Source organism: Chiloscyllium plagiosum, chromosome 19 (genome assembly GCF_004010195.1).
Source record: "Chiloscyllium plagiosum isolate BGI_BamShark_2017 chromosome 19, ASM401019v2, whole genome shotgun sequence".
NCBI lineage: Eukaryota > Metazoa > Chordata > Chondrichthyes > Orectolobiformes > Hemiscylliidae > Chiloscyllium > Chiloscyllium plagiosum.
This window is the reverse complement of record NC_057728.1, coordinates 49,645,365-49,662,547: the sequence shown is the minus strand read 5'-3', so window position 1 is coordinate 49,662,547 and position 17,183 is coordinate 49,645,365. Positions and strand designations below refer to the sequence as shown.

General features: G+C 42.5%; 1 protein-coding gene across 3 annotated transcripts in view; it reads right to left on the bottom strand.

Moving 5' to 3' along the window:
• The window catches only part of utp20 (UTP20 small subunit processome component), a 111,418-nt gene that overhangs the window by 67,515 nt on the left and 26,720 nt on the right, over positions 1 to 17,183 (bottom strand). For all 3 annotated transcript variants that reach the window (XM_043709793.1, XM_043709795.1, XM_043709794.1), the window contains exons 17-24: positions 16,787 to 16,849; positions 15,852 to 16,010; positions 13,956 to 14,032; positions 12,957 to 13,036; positions 10,001 to 10,244; positions 8,750 to 8,935; positions 840 to 930; positions 610 to 695 (exon numbers count right to left, since the gene is read on the bottom strand). In XM_043709793.1, the coding sequence (XP_043565728.1) occupies positions 610 to 695; positions 840 to 930; positions 8,750 to 8,935; positions 10,001 to 10,244; positions 12,957 to 13,036; positions 13,956 to 14,032; positions 15,852 to 16,010; positions 16,787 to 16,849 (986 nt within the window). The remainder of the gene's footprint in view (positions 1 to 609; positions 696 to 839; positions 931 to 8,749; positions 8,936 to 10,000; positions 10,245 to 12,956; positions 13,037 to 13,955; positions 14,033 to 15,851; positions 16,011 to 16,786; positions 16,850 to 17,183) is intronic.

The following is a 17,183-nucleotide window of genomic DNA, read 5'->3' as shown; positions in this document are numbered from 1 at the left end:
GGACTCAATAGGCGAAGTGGCCTGCTTCCATACTGTCGGGATTCTATGATGATTGGATGAGAGAGCAGAAGACAATAGTACAACACAGTAGCTCTCATAAACAGAATGGAGAAGGGACAGAGATAGAGACAAACTGCCAGAAAATCTGGAAAGACACAATTACACAGCTAACTTTACATTACTGAAAAAAATATTATTTTTTCCAAGTTTTTCACCTTGTACTCATCAGGACAATTCACATAACCAATATAAGGGAAGACCCAACTGCAGGTGAGTGCGGACTGGTTGGCAAGGGGGCACTGATAGGTGGAGGCATTACCATGAAGGCGGCAGATTAACAGTTAACTGTCCGGTTTTGGTTAAATTTTAAACCAGACAGGATGACCCTGATTGGTCAAGACACTGCCCTGAAAATTGAACCAGCAAATAATTTTCACTTATTTTTAGGATGGGGAACAAGTACAGTGCATGACTTACTCTGCCTGCAAAGATTCAACATTTTGCTAATTGCTGGCAGTAAGCAATGTAATGGTAATTAATTTGTGCCAAATAAACAATTACACCTTTTACAGAGATTTATTACGAAGGCATGGAGCAGATTAACATTACCTGTAGGGCAGCATGTGTGGGTGCTTGTAGGTGAGCAGACATTCCAAGGCAATTTTCTGCACATCCTGGCAATGATGGCACAGCAGCTAAAATGGGAGAGAAAGAACAGTGTAAAAGAGGAACCACAGGAAGAGACAGGCAGGGAAAGAGACAGGCAGGGAAAGAGACAGGCAGGGAAAGAGACAGGCAGGGAAAGAGACAGGCAACACAGCTATACACTCGACTGTTACCTGTATGTACAATTCCTTCAGCTTGGGTTCCAGGTATAGCGACCTCGGGTTGGAAAACTTGGAGAAAACTTTCAGGTGAGCGATCAATTGCCTGTAATGACACAGACAACGTTAAAATTTGCAGGACATGAAACAAGGTCAAGGTAACTCATATCAAAACTTAGTGCAAAGGACAGGAGTCCCAGATAATCTTTACAATGCAACCTGCATTCTATCACCAAAATTATCCCAGAGGACCACAGCAACACCACAAACTCATCTTGTGATGACTCAAATGCTCCAATGCATTGCCTTTTCATTTTGCCGAACAGCCTTTTTACTCACTGAACTGTGCTACTACAGAGCTGCTTGGCTTAAATACTAATGGCCACAAAGTTGCAGGTTCAAGTGCCAGTCCATGAGCAAGTGAATAATCTTGGTTGACATTCCGGTTTAATACAGAAGCAGTGCCACACTGCCAGAGGTACCGTTCTCTGAATGAGACGGTAAACCAAAGCCCCACAGTGCGTGGCCCAGAGGTTCAAAACCAATGTTCCCTTAAAGCTGCGCAGCCGCTCCAAGGTTCTCCACACGTTGATCACCATAGTGGGCATGCAGACACACTGCCTTCCAGTTTTGGAAGGTGCTGCCACACACTAGCGTTGGATTTCTGCATACCGATAAACTTAAATGGAGGATCATTCAGTACAACCACAACATGCATTTATACAGCTACTTTAACATTAAAATACACTCCATGAACCCTCATAGAAATGCTAAAATGTGAAATTAGGCAGTGTCACCTAAGGAGATATTGGGGCAGGCGGATGGAAGCTAAACCAGAAAAATAGTTTGAAAGGGGACCACCAATGGCACAGGCATTAAAATCAGGCTACTTGAGACATCAGAAATTGAGCACAGAGATCTCAGAAGATTAGATTAGATTAGATTAGATTAGATTACTTACAGTGTGGAAACAAGTCCACACCGACCCTCCGAAGAGCAACCCACCCAGACCCATTCCCCTGCATTTACCCCTTCACCTAACACTATGGGCAATTTAGCATGGCCAATTAACTTGCACATTTGGACTGTAGGAGGAAACCGGAGCAAACCCATGCAGATACGGGGAGAATGTGCAAACTCCACGCAGACAGTTGCCTGAGGTGGGAATTGAACCCAGGTTTCTGGTGCTGTGAGGCAGCAGTGCTAATCATTGTGCCACCGTGCCGCCCACAAAGCATTGTGGAGAATGTGGGCATATGCTTGAAAGAGTTCATGAGAGGATAATAGGCTATTGAGTTCTATTTTCAAACAATTGATAAGCAATGGCAAATTTTGTGGCATTACTGTTTTTATTCCATACAATTATTGTTATACAATGTTAATGCTCCACCTCCCATTTTCTCTCTCTCTCTATATAGCCTCCTGTTTCTCCAGCTTCCTCTCAAACATACCCATGCTATCCAACTCAAACACACTATCTAGTGGCAGGTTCCACAATTCTCACCACTCATTAGGTTAAAAAAATCTTATTAGTAACTATTTTGCATTGATTTTAAATCTGTTCTCAGGATGTGTGCAAAGCCAGTGTCTGCTGCCCATCCCTAACTGTGAGGTGATGATGGTGGTGGCAAGGAGCCTCCTTGACTCACTGGGTTCTCTCATCAGGCAGTTCCTATAGCCCTAACTGCACAGATATGGACTACACCCACATCTCTACAAGAGAATATTTAGTTGGAGTTAAGAGTACAGTTGAAACAATTCCATGCCAGCTTGATTGCAAATCGCGCAATAAAGTCAAAGGGATAAGCTATTTTTCCTAACTCCAGAGTGACAAGAAGTGATTTACTTTGTTTGTATTTATCTACACCATTTCCAAGCAATGCTTACAAAATGCTATTCACATCACATGAGACTGTTATTGGCAGAACTTCAAATGGTGCAGTTAGAAAAAGTGCAAAAATTACAGAATCATAGAAATTTACAGCCAGGAGGAGGCCATTCCACCCATTGTGTCTGTACTGGTTCCTGAAACAATTACCCCACTAGTCCCATCCTCCAGCCCCATCTCCGTAGCCCTCTTAACTTCATCCCTTTCAAACATTTCCAGACGAACATTATTATGCTTGATGTGCAAATAACTAGCAAGGAAGGAGAATCTTGCTGAAGAGAACGACACATTGGCTGAGCTCTCACACATTTCAGGACCAATGCAAGAATGGCAAATTTCAAACACATGCGAGGGCTGCCGGGAAGGGTGAGTTTTCCAGCATTAAAAGGGACTTACCTCGGGATTCGGGCCTCCATTTGCTGAGAGGTGCGAGGGAGGAGCAAAGGGCTTCTGGAAAGTCATATATTTGTGTGGTTGCCCGAAACACTACTCGGGTAGTGTCTCCCATCCATCCTCCTCCTCCTCTAACCAAAAAAAAAGGTTCTGTGCGCCAAATTGGTAAGGTAGCGGTTTATTTTTTATTCCTTATTTTTCAATAGTCTGGGAATTTAGAATAGTGGAATGGAGGTGAGGGCAGTTGAATGTTCCTCCTGCAGAATGTGGGAGGTAAGGGTCACCACTAGTGTCCCTGCTGACTACATCTGCAGGAAGTGCACCCAACTCCAGCTCCTCGAAAACCAGGTTAGGGAACTGAAGCTGGAGCTGGATGAACTTCGGATCATTCGGGAGGCAGAGGGAGTTATTGAGAGGAGTTACAGGGAGGTAGTCACTCCTCAGGTACAAGAAAAAGGTAGATGAGTAACAGTCAGGGGACGGAAAGGGAACCGGCAGGCAGTGCAGGGATCCCCTCTGGCCATTCCCCTCAACAATAAGTATACCGTTTTGGATACTGTTGGGGGGGGGGGGGGACTTACCAGGGGAAAGCAATGGGGCACAGGGCTCTGGCACAGAGTCTGTCCCTGCTGCTCAGAAGGGAAGGGGGTAGAGGAGCAGAGCAGTAGTCATTGGGGACTCCATAGTTAGGGGGACAGATAGGAGGTTCTGTGGGGATGAGAGATACTCACGGTTGGTGTATTGCCTCCCAGGTGCCAGGGTTCGTGATGCCTCTGATCGTGTTTTTGGGATCCTTAAGGGGGAGGGGGAACACCCCCAAGTTGTGGTCCACATAGGCACCAACGACATAGGTAGGAAGAGAGATGGGGATTTATGGAAGAAATTCAGGGAGCTAGGATGGAAGCTTAGAGCTAGGACAAACAGAGTTGTTGTCTCTGGTTTGCTGCCCCTGCCACTTGCTAGTGAGGCGAGGAATAGGGAGACAGAGGAGTTGAACACGTGGCTACAGGGATGGTGCAGGAGGGGGGGGGTTGGATTCTTGGATAATTGGGGCTCTTTCTGGGGTAGGTGTGACCTCTACAAGCAGGATGGTCTTCATCTGAACCAGAAGGGTACCAATATCCTGGGGGGGAAATTCGCTAAGGCTATTGGAGTGGGAGATGGGAACCAAAATTGTAGTTCGAGTATAGAAAAGGTTGAGAGTAGGGAGGTCCAAAATCAAGTTTCAGGGACGCAAGATGGCACCGGCAAGCAATACGTTGGTTTGATGTTTATCTACTTCAACGCCAGGAGCATCCGGAATAAGGTGGGTGAACTTGCAGCATGGGTTGGTCCCTGGGACTTTGATGTTGTGGCCATTTCAGAGACATGGATAGAGCAGGGACAGGAATGGTTGTTGCAGGTTCCAGGATTTAGATGTTTCAGTCTGAACAGAGAAGATGGTAAAAGAGGGGGAGGTGTGGCATTGTTGGTCAAGGACAGTAGTACAGTTGCAGAAAGGATGTTAGGGGACTCGTCAACTGAGGTAGTGTGGGCTGAGGTTAGAAACAGGAAAGGAGAGGTCACCCTATTGGGAGTTTTCTATAGGCCTCCGAATAGTTCCAGAGATGTAGAGGAAAGGATAGCAAAGATGATTCTCAATAGGAGTGAGAAAGGCAGGGTAGTTGTCATGGGAGACTTCAAATTTCCAAATATTGACTGGGAACACTATAGTACAAGTACTATAGATGGGTCAGTTTTTGTCCAGTGTGTGTAGGAGGGCTTCCTGACACAGTATGCAGACAGGCCAACAAGGGGCGAAGCCACATTAAATTTGGCACTGGGTAATGAGCCCGGCCAGGTGTTAGACTTGGAAGTAGGTGAGCACTTTGGTGATAACGATCACAATTCTGTTATGTTTACTTTAGTGATAGAAAGGGATAGATGTATCCCACTGGGCAAGAGTTACAGCTGGGGGAAAGGCAATTACGATGCGATTAGGCAAGATTTAGGAAGCATAAGATGGGGAAGGAAATTGCAGGGGATGGGCACATTAGAAATGTGGAGCTTATTCAAGGAAAAGCTCCTGAGTGTCCTAGATAAGTATGTACCTGTCAGGTAGGGAGGAAATTGTAGAGTGCGGGAGCCGTGGTTTACGAAGGAAGTGGAATTTTTGGTCAAGAGGAAGAAGAAGGCTAATGTAAGGATGAGATGTGAAGGCTCAGTTAGGGCACTTGAGGGTTACGAGGTCAGGACTTGACCTGAGGGTCAGGAAAGACCTAAAAAAGAGAGCTCAGAAGTGCCAGGAGACGACATGAGAAGTTGTTGGCGGATAAGATCAGGGTAAACCCTAAGGCTTTCTATAGGTATTTAAGGAATAAAAGAATGGTGAGAGTAAGATTAGGGCCAATCAAGGACAGTAGTGGGAAGTGTCAGAGGTGATAGGGAAAGCACTTAATGAATATGTTTTGACAGTATTCACTCTAGAAAACGACAATGTTGTCGAGGAGAATACTGAGATACAGACTACTAGACTGGGTGGGATTGAGGTCCACAAGGAAGAGGTATTCGAAATCCTGCAGAGTGTGAAAATAGATAAGTCCCCTGGGCCGAATGGGATTTATCCAAGGATCCTCTGGGAAGCCAGGGAGAAGATTGCCGAGCCTTTGGCATTGATCTTTAAATTGTCATTGTCTACAGGAATAATGCCAGAAGACTGGAGGATAGCAAATGTGGTTCGCCTGTTCAAGAAGGGGAGTAGAGACAACTCTGGTAATTATAGACCAGTGAGCCTTACTTCAGTTGTTGGTAAAGTGTTGGAAAAGGTTATAAGAGATAGGATTTATAATCATCTAGAAAAGAATAACTTGATTAAGGATAGTCAGCACGGTTTTGTGAAGGGTAGGTCGTGCCTCAAAAACCTTATTGAGTTCTTTGAGAAGGTGACCAAACAGGTAGATGAGAGTACACCGATTGATGTGGTGTATATGGATTTCAGCAAGGCATTCGATAAGGTTCCCCATAGTAGGCTTTTGAACAAAATGCGGAAGAATGGGACTGTGGGAGATATAGCAGTTTGGATCAGTAATTGGCTTGCTGAAAGATGACAGAGGGTGGTGATTGATGGGAAATGTTCATCCTAGAGCACAGTTACGAGTGGTGTACCGCAAGGGTCGGTGTTGGGTCCACTGCTGTTCATCATTTTTATAAACGACCTGGATGAGGGCGTAGAAGGGTGGGTTAGTAAATCTGTTGACAACACTAAGTCGGTGGAGTTGTGGATAGTGACGAAGGATGTTGTAGGTTACAGAGAGACATAGATAAGTGCAGAGCTGGACTGAGAGGTGGCAAATGGAGTTTAATGTGGACAAGTATGAGGTGATTCACTTTGGTCGGAGTAACCGGAATGCAAAGTACTGGGTTAATGGGAAGATTCTTGGTAGTGTAGATGTGCAGAGAGATCTCGGTGTCCATGTACACAGATCCTTGAAAGTTGCCACCCAGGTTGACAGGGTTGTTAAGAAGGCAAACAGTGTTTTAGCTTTTATTAATAAAGGGATTGAGTTCCGGAACCATGAGGTTATGCTGCAGCTGTACAAAACTCTGGTGCGGTCGCACTTGGAGCAGTGTGTACAGTTCTGGTCACCGCATTATAAGAAGGATGTGGAAGCTTTGGAAAGGGTGCAGAGGAGATTCACTAGGATGTTCCCTGGTATGGAGGGAAGATCTTACGAGGAAAGGCTGTGGGATTTAAGGCTGTTTTCGTTGGAGAGAAGAAGGTTGAGAGGTGACTTAATAGAGACATATAAGATAATCAGAGGGTTAGATAGGGTGGACAGGGAGATCCTTTTTCCAAGTATGGTGACGACGAGCACGAGGGGGCATAGCTTTAAACTGAGGGGTGATAGATATAGGACAGATGTCAGAGATAGTTTCTTTACTCAGAGAGTAGCAAGGGTATGGAATGCTTTGCCTGCAACGGTAGTAGCTTCGCCAACTTTAAGTACATTTAAGTCGTCATTGGACAAGCATATGGATGTACATGGAATAGCGTAGGTTAGATGGGCTTCAGATTGGTATGACAGGTCTGTGCAACATCGAGGGCCGGAGGGCCTGTACTGCGCTGTAATGTTCTATGTTATGTTCTATGACCACAGGACATTGATTGGTTGACAAGTTGGCTCTGATTGGCTGAGGCGTTATCATGGCAAATAAAAGAGATGCATCCCAAGCTTCTGGGGATTTCAAAAAAAAAAGCAAGGCTTGAACAAATTCCATTTGCTTGTAGAAGGAGGGTCTTTGATCATCTTAAATTGCCAATAACTACTCCAGCAACCAATTTAAGATAATCAGTCGAGCTCATAACATTGCATATTTACACTCGCTGGAAGTGACATACTGTATATTCATAGGCAGGAACCCAGTCTTGGTTCACCATATTCTTGTGATTGAAGCGCACACTAATTAGCTGCTCAATTTCCTGTATTTCAAAAATACTACATTTGCTGCACAGAACTTGGGGAGGTTCTGGAGACCAGTTCAGTTGCAAAACAGATGCAGGTTCTTGCAATCTGAGAAGGGTGGCTTACTGAAGTACTACCATAAGAACTTCCATTTATACTATGCAATAAAACAGGGTTATCAAATGAAAAACAACACTATATCTATTAAGAAACAAACTGTCAGAGTAGAAACATGGTCAAACAGATTCGAAGCATTGCCTTAAAGGCAGAGAGAATTGGAGTGGGAATTCCAGAGATGGGAACCAAGCAGTTAAAGGCACCAAAATCAGAATCAGAAATGCGCAAAATGCCAGAATAAGATAACAGCATATATCTAGAGGGCTAGAGCAAGATACAAATATCAGCATGGACAATGCCACGGAGGGCCTTAAGGTCAAGGCGGAGGGTTTTAATATGGGTATCATACCGTCATAGTCATAGTGTTGCATAGTATGGAAACAGACCCTTTGGTCTAACTCATCCATGTCAACCAGATGTCCTAAATTAATCTAGTCCTATTTGCCCGCACTTGGCCCATATCCCCCCAAACCCTTCCTATTCATATACCCATCCAGATGCCTTTTGATTGGTATAATTGTACCAGCCTCCACCACTTCCTGTGGCAGCTCATGCCACCCTCTGCGTGAAAAAGTCTCCCCTTAGGTCCCTTTTAAATTTTTCCCCTCTCACCTTAAACCTATGCCCTCTAGTTTTAGACACATGTACCCTGGGAAGACCACCTTGGCTATACACCCTATCCATGCCCCTCAAGATTTTAAAAACCACTATAAGGTCACCCCCTTAGCCTCTGATGCAAATGGAACTTGGTGCAAGTTAGAAAATGGGGGTCACGCTTCAAAACAACTAGCCCACAAAGACAGAATGGGAACCCATGCTTAAACGGTGGAAACTATTTATTGACAAAGACGCTGGTTATAAGCATAGACTTCCGAAATCCAACAATCAATCTGCTTGTTGATGCAGAACACAATTAAATCTGCAGTTACTGTCCATCACTTGAATACAATTAAGCACCCAATTACTTACAACCAGCTAAAGGAAAATGCCACAATTTGGCAATGGGGGAACAAAATACTACAATCAGCTATAGGCAACTGAGATTTGGATGAGTTCAGGGTTTAGGAAAAGTGTCTGGTACTTACTTTACAGCTGCCCTCCTGGGCTTCTTCCCCACAGCAAACTTGAGTTCGTCAGGACCTTCAATCTCATCAGCGACTGCACTGCACCCATCCTGCAGTTCGACAGCAGTCACATTCTCATCAGTCCCCTGCTTCTTCCTGATGTCTTCAGCTGGGGCAACCAACAAGTCCGCTGGGTAATATTCATTGCTAAACCAAGCAAAGGGACAGGTCACTTGCGAACAATGTTTGCTGTGCGGAAGCCAAGCAGCAACCAAGTGTATTGCGCACAAGTTGATTCATTTATATAAATGCGCGTGCATAAAATAATTAAAGGAATTTCACTAAACTGCATTTAAAGAAATTTCTGCGCACTGAAAACTTGTTTATGGGTCTAAATCTTTCCAAATCAGTGTGGTCACAAATTAATCACCAACCACATGTTGCTAATCTAGATGTGACTGAACACTGTTCGTGTGATCAATGCTTATTTACATGGCATGTGTTCACACTGGAGAGTGAGCTTGTGCATGTGTGCATGGAAGCAAACTAAGTTTTTCACTGTTTCACTGCAAAATGTTGAGATGATAGTATGCGAGTGTTATTTGATTATTGAATATTTTACTTCCTTGGTTACTGACTAGAGGGACTTTTTTTTCCAGTAAATATAGTTTTACAAACACCATTTCGCTGGATTGCGGGAGACAAGTGAACAAAACTGTGCCGTCACAGCCTCAACTTTCACAGCATTATTCCAAATTGCTGCCAAATCTTAACCTAGTAACCTAACTTAAACTAGTAGCTAGTAACCGTCCTCAGCAGCAAAATGTATGTCCAAAGTTTGCTAACATTAAAGATTTATTGTCCTTTTGCTAAAATTATTTGTCTTGGCATGAGGCATTTAATAGGACAGCATTTATTGTCCATGTTCAGTTGCCCTAAGGTCATTAGACCACAACCCCATAAACAAGAGACTGAAGTCACATACAGAATATACATAAGCATAGCGCATTGCCTTCTACGTAGGATGTCACTGAACCAGTTGGGATTTTAAGGCCCATATTTAGTTATATATTTTATTAAACCTGATGTGACATTGGTTTCTAATCCCCGAATCTCTGCCTTGCTGGTCTGCCAATGGAAGTAGCTTATCACGCTCTGGTCACATTCTCCACAACCACAAACTGATTCCCAGCTCTCAATGAATTTGAAAAGATATATCTACTGGGACTATGCTAACTGCATTGAGACGTGCAAAGCTGTACCCTGACTTACTCAATAAATCTTAGAAGCAAAGGAGAGAGTTCCCGTGACCGAGGTTCTACTCTGTCAGCGAAGTCACCCATTGCTTTCCAAAGCAGGAAGCGGAAGTTGGTGCGATCTGTCCTCTCATTGGACTTCATTGCCATATGAAGCTGATCCTGGTACAATCCTCTGATTATATCTGGCAGACTACTCGGAGTGTCCGATGTAATGTTGTCTTTCATTTCCTCTCCCAATTCACATTTCAATTCCTTCTCTGGTTAAAACAAAAGGTAGATCATATTAAACACAGATTCTAAGATGTAGATGAGTCATGTCGAACTCGAACTATCAACTGTTTTTCTCTCTCCACAGATGAGCTTTTCCAGCTGTCTGTTTTCTTTTAATTAATTTATCTTTGAATGTTGGATATGCATTGTATCATTAATTAACATTTGTCAGTGCTTAAGGATAATTATGGATTCAAAGTCATGAGCATGTCTAGAAAGCTCAACTGAGTGGATATTTTATGACATATCCATTTATAAGCTTAATTAATCGCAACTCGATAATTACAGGAAAGTGGTGTGCAATAATGTCAATGAACTCCGGGGAAATGGGATCAAATTGGTCCTTGGCAGCTGGTAATGATGACTGTGAAACCACTAGATAGTCATTGTCAACCCAGCTCATTCACTAATGTTCTTTCGTGAAGGCAAACCACTTTCCCTATCTGTTCTATCAACGTGACTTGAGGTAAACATCAATGTGGTTGACTCAACTTTTTTTTAAAAATTCACTGGTGAGACATGGGCATCGCTGGCTGGGCCAACATTTATTGTCCGTTCCTAGTTGCATTTGAAAAGGTGGTGATGAGCTACCATCTTGAACTGCTGCAGTCTATGTGCTGCAGGTAGACCCACAATCCCCTTCGGGAAGGAAGTCAAGGATTTTGACCCAGCGACAGTGAATTAACAATGATATGTTTTCAAGTCAAGATGATGAGTGGCTAGGAGGGAGTCGATGTTGCTCCCCTTGTCCATCTAGATGGAAGAAGTGGCTGTGGGCTTGGAAGGTGCTGTGTGAGGATCTTTGGTGAATTTGTGCCTTCTGAAATGGCTTGGTAGTCTCAACTCTATCAAACCACTAAAGTCCATTACCAGAACTGTGTGTTTAACCGCACATGCGCACACCCACCCACCACCATCTCCAGGAAATTTAGGGATAGACAACAAAATACTGGTCTAGCCAGCAACGGTCATTGACCATCAAAGAATTTAAAAATGGCAGTTTGATGTTATCTTGCACCATAGTGCACACCTATTCCATTCCACCTATCACTTGTCAAGAGTTGCCTTTTTTTTGTTTGAAAGTGAGAAAACTAGGCAATCAGCTGGAGCCTAGAGCAGCTACAACAACTCTAAGTGATCTTGGCAGCTTTGCACCTTTACTGGTTAAGAGCATTAGAAACATAATGACCACCAAGTGTGATGCATTTCGAGATGCTGTGAGGGGAGAGAGGTGGCATCAGTGTTCCCCAGTGAAACTGGCTGGATAACTAACTTTCAAATGAGCTCACCCATTATTGTCTTCTCAATTTGGCTGTTAACCATAAATGGATCATTTCACTGTAGCAGCAAAACAATGCCATTTACCACCCACCAGCGATAACATTCTTTCAGCTGCAATGTTAAACCAAGGGTCTCATTTGCAGAAAACATCTTTGCTGAAGAAGAACTAGGAAGTGCTGTATATTGCTGGAGCCAATATTCATCTCACAACCAGAACAGAATAGAAACACAGAAATTATGAGCTGGAGTAGGCCATTCAGCCCTTTATGCCTACTCACCATACATTCTGATCATGGCTGACCCTTTATCTCAATGTCATATTCCCAGTTTTTCTTCAGATCTTTTCATACCTTTAAAATTTAAACATTTACCAATCGCTTTTCTTGAATATACTCAGTATCCTGATCTCCTGTGGTCGTGAATTCCACCCTCCAACTAAATCAGGTCGATTTCATATCCTGAGACCCTTGGTTTTAAACTCCCCCAACCAGGGGAAATATCCTCAGTGCATCTAGTCTGCCCATCCCCATTAGGATTTTAAAAGTTCCATTCACATCCATACTCATTCTAACAGTTCAGATGAATATAGGCCCAATCAAACCCGTCTCTCCGCGTAGGACTGTACTGTCATTCCCTGGAAAAGGCCTACTGAGCCTTCACTGCACTCCCGCTATGGCAAGCATATCCTCCTCCGTTAGATAAGGAGACCAAATTGCACACAATACTCCAGGTAGGATCTTAACGAAGCCATGTACAACTGCACCAAGACATTCCTATCCTGATCAGACTATCTGGTCGTTACCACATTGCTGATGGTGGAATCTTGCTTTTCACAAACTTGTTGCCATAGTTTCTACGTTACAACAGCCATCACAAAGTTCAGAACCCCTTCATTGGCTTTGAAACACTTTGGACATACTGACGTGGCAAGAGGTGCTGGAGAAAAGCAAGTCTTTCCATCTATGGTGTGATGTTCTTCTTTACAAAACACTTGGAAGTTCTCTGACTTGTAGAAATCAAGTTATATATTAGCAACAATAAAGTCAGTCTGCTCCAACAGAAGGCCATGATAATGCGTATGTTGGGGGTCTAGGAAGTGCTATAATCCCAGTTGGTGGTACTACTGGACAAGTCAGGTCCCAGAGTGAAACCTGTTTTGATAGATCATAGGCTTCATTTGTGCAATTTCGTTACCATAGTGGTTAGTCACTATGTTTACAAGAGCCTGCCAATGTACTTTTTACAGAAAGGTACAAGTTCATCACACAAAAGGCAAAAAAAAAGACAATTTGGAAAGATGTCATAAACAGTAAACCAGATTAGATTCTCTCCAACTCTCCTTGAGAGGCAGACTAACTTAATGACTTTTCTATGACTTTGATTACTTTGAATTTGCAAAACATTTTAGTTTTATTTACCCGTAAAATGAGCTGCCTGGTCCAGATGTTCATAATAAATACACCAGAATGCTTTGTTTTCCATTCCACGTGCATGAGAACTGGAAAAAAAAGGCACAAAATTTTAAAATTTTAAAAATTAATTTATTCTGGGATTACCTCGAGGTCGTGGGGATATATCATTAAGGTGACAGGAAAAAGATTTGAAAAGGACCTGAGGGGCAACATTTTCCACATTGGGAGTGGTTCGTATGTGGAATGAACTGCCAGAGGAAGTGGTAAATGCAGGTCCAGTTAAAACATTTAAAAGACATTTGGACAAGTACATGTACAGAAAAGGTTTGGAAGGAGACAAGCCAAATGCAGGCATGTGGGATTCGTTTAGTTTGGGAAACACAGTTAGCATGGATGAGTTGGACCGAAGGGTCTGTTTCCATGCTTTTTGACGCTATGATTCTACAACACACTAGATTATACTAAGTATTTGCAAAGTCAGCTGATCAGACTTGATATCGCATAATGAATTAAATAATACACATGAAGATAACACTAATTTGGATAAAACAGAAACTGAACAAACAAACTTTCACATTATCCTACCATACCTGCAAAATCCAATTTCAGACACCCATTTTCAGCATTGAAGAGAAAATTGAAACTTTACTTTTTACTAAATGTAAAATCTTTGAGACTAATTATTTTTCAGTTTGAGTTATTCATTTAGTCAGAGATGTACAGCACGGAAACAGACCCTTCAGCCTACTCGTCCATGCCAACCAGATATCAGAAATTAATCTAGTCCCATTTGATAGCACTTGGCCCAACTGCTTCTAAACCTTTCCTATTCACATACCCATGCAGACGCCTTTTAAATGTTGCAATTGTACCAGCCTCCACCACTTCCTCTGGCAGCTCATTCCCTACAAGTACCACCCTCTCCGTGAAAAAGTTGTCCCTCTGTTCCATTTTAAATCTTTCCCCTCTTATTATCATGTACATTGTAACTTATGCGATACTTACACAATTAATTCGATCACTGGGTCCCACAATGCACTGAAGTTTATATAAAGCATTCCTATCAAATACTGAAGAGGAACCTGGAAAAGGGAATACAAACCAGAGAAGAAGAGCACTGAACATTCAGTACAGCCACAAACCTGTTGAAAATATCCATTACATACAAAGTGAGGAAGAACGCCTCTGAAACTTTCTACCCCAATGTGTTGTGCAGGCTCTGTCAGAAATCACTAGATTTCTGGATATTAGACATATTGTGGCATACAGGGATAATAATGACATGAGGTAGAAGAACAGCCATGACCCAGCTGATTGGTATAACATCCTTGATGGGCTCCCACTTCCACTTCCTATGTTCTGAAACTTGGGTTTATGCACCAACCTTCTCGGCATTTAACGAAAGAAGTAAACTGGTGAAGTGCGCGACTGTTGTTATTTCTTCAGAGCAGTTTCACTAATTAAGCCAGTGTTTTTTGCCTATCCCGGATTACCTTGAGAAGGTGGCAGTGAGCTGTCGTCTTGAACTGCTGCAGTCTCAGTAATTCAAGTAACACTCTCAGTGCTGTAAGGAGGGAGACTGAGCATTTTAACCTAGCGACATTGAAGGAACAGTTACATTTAAAAGTTAGATGGTGAGTGGCTTGAAGGGGAACTTACAGGAACTTGCTTTCCCATGCTGCCCTTGTCCTTTAAGTGAGAGAAGTCACATGGTATGGAAGGTTCTTTGACATAATCTCTGTGAATGCCTGAAGTGCATGAATTAAATGGTACATACTGTTGTTATGCTAGTGGTGGAGGGAGTGGACATTGAAGGTGATGGTTGGACATCAGTCTAAAGGGATGCTATATCCCAGATAGTGTTGAGCTTGAGTATTGTTGGAGCTACACTTATTGTGTCCAAAGGAGAATATTCCACCACACTCTTGCCTTATGCCTTATAGCTGTTGAACAGGCTCTGTTCAACACTTGTATCAATTAATGTACAAACCCCAGTCTCTAACCTTTCTGTGTAGGCACATTATTGGTCGCTATTCCTGATGAAGGGCTTTTGCCCAAAACGTCGATTTTCCTGCTCCTCGGATGCTGCCTGAACTGCTGTGCTTTTCCAGTACCACTCTAATCTAGAATCTGGTTTCCAGCATCTGTAGCCTTTGTTTTTACCCAATTCAGTTTCTGGTCAATGGTAACCCTTTGCACGTTGATAGTGGGGGTTTCAGCAACAGTGATGTTATTTAGTGTCAAAATCAGATGGTTAGGTTTTCACTTGTTTGCCGGACAATTGTGTGGTACAAATGTTACTTACACAAAGCTTTTCATCTTGCATTCACCAGAATAAAACCAAAGGTTGTCAAAGTTTGTTTCGATGAATGCAAGCTTTGGCAACATGACTCTCTTTACAGAAAGGTTTAAATTCAGTACCACCCAGCAACTACTTGACTTTGTATTATGATCTCTGATATGTCAAAACTAAAATTAACATTTGATTAAAATAAAACACTTCTGAAGCAAATGTCCAAAAATGAAACAGAACAAACACACAACTGGAAACACATGCTGAAAATGCTAGGATTCTAACTCGGTCAACTTAATATCATTAAAGAGGAAAACCACATTAATGCATCAAGTATAATTCGTCATCAATTCCAACAAAGAGTCTAGAGTCAAAATTCTCACCTGTTTTTTATCTTTCTTGTTGATGATGTCTCTGAAATGCATTTCATTATTTCCAAAAGAAAAATCAGCACAGGACAAACCTCAAATTAGCTCAAGCAGCTACAAATGTTATTTGAGGCAATACAAGCATCCCATGCTTACTCTGTCGCTGCTTTCAGTCCAATGATTTTCAACCCTTGCTATTGTTTACACTGGGAAATGTAAAAGAGTTGCCCTATTCCCTACCTCGTCATACTGCCCCTCAGGGATACACGGCTGCGCCAGATCATGCCTTAGCTTCCTCAGGTGCAGTAACTTCTCTCTGTAGTCATGAACAGTTGCAGGGACAAGTTCAGCTTGAAGTAAGATGGCAAAGACAGACTGAAGATCTCCATCACTCTCATCCTGTAAACATAAACAAATAGCAAAGCTTGAACATTGATAGTACTCTTGCAATTCAACTTCCAGGGTCTATTTCTGTCACAATTTCTGTCCATCTTTCACCATCAGAAACTCCTATTTCCACAACTGTAATTGAAACCATGCAGGTACATAAATCACACTATAGTCACCCCTGCCACAGAGGACTGCAGGCCATTTTTTTGCCCATGTGTCAGTCTGTTTCTCTGCAAACAATATATCTCAAAAACTAGTGGGCAGATTTCAGTGTACCAACAGGGTATGACCCAAGGAAGGACTGGTTTATTTTGGCAAACATGCAAATTCAAATCCAGGATAGTTTCTTCTAAACAAATCATTAAAATTGGAGATTGAGGATTTTTCAAAACTTTTTTTTTGAGCAACGCTTTGTTTAGAATGTCGTGGATTGTCTCAGCTGCTGTGGAATTTGACACATCTGTCAAAATATCAGCAGAGCTTTCAGAGCAGGTTGTCGGATCAGTTTGAAGCCTTCTCAGTGAAATGGAAGCTCTTAATATTTCATTTTAAAGCTTTCTCCCGAGAGTATCAAGCAGACAGGGAACAGTCTCAAGGAAGAATTGTAATGATAGGGATTTGTTTATGATAGAGAGTGGGGAGGGGGTTGGGCGGAGACAGGAGGAGACTTATTTGAAATTCAACAACTGGTTGGCCCAAGTGACTAATTCCTATGCTTCACTTTTTATTTAAACATAATGATTACCATTGTTTTGCACTTAGGAAAAATGCAGGAAATGCCATACCTCGACTCTTTCACGTAGCTGCACTTTAAAATGATTCATAATCCTCAGTGAGAGAAGTCGCACCTATTTCACAGAAAGTTTATGGACAATCAAGTGAAGAGTAAAATGCAAGACATTATAAATAAAAAAACTGTCAGTTAAGCTAATCAGAGAGAAACTAATCCTGTGCTTCCTTACAACAGCTATTGCTATTCCTTCTCCTTTTTGTGACATGTTTGTCAGTTAATCTCTCCTGCCTTTGAACAAATCTCTCGCCTTCAGTTTTGTTTTATCTGACTGCAGCTTTGTTTCAATGGCATTGAATCCATAATAGTCACACTTCTTGACAGTTTCAAAGAGGCGACATTTTGGACCCAAAATATTAACTCTGTTTGACAAAGGGTCAGTCAGACTCGAA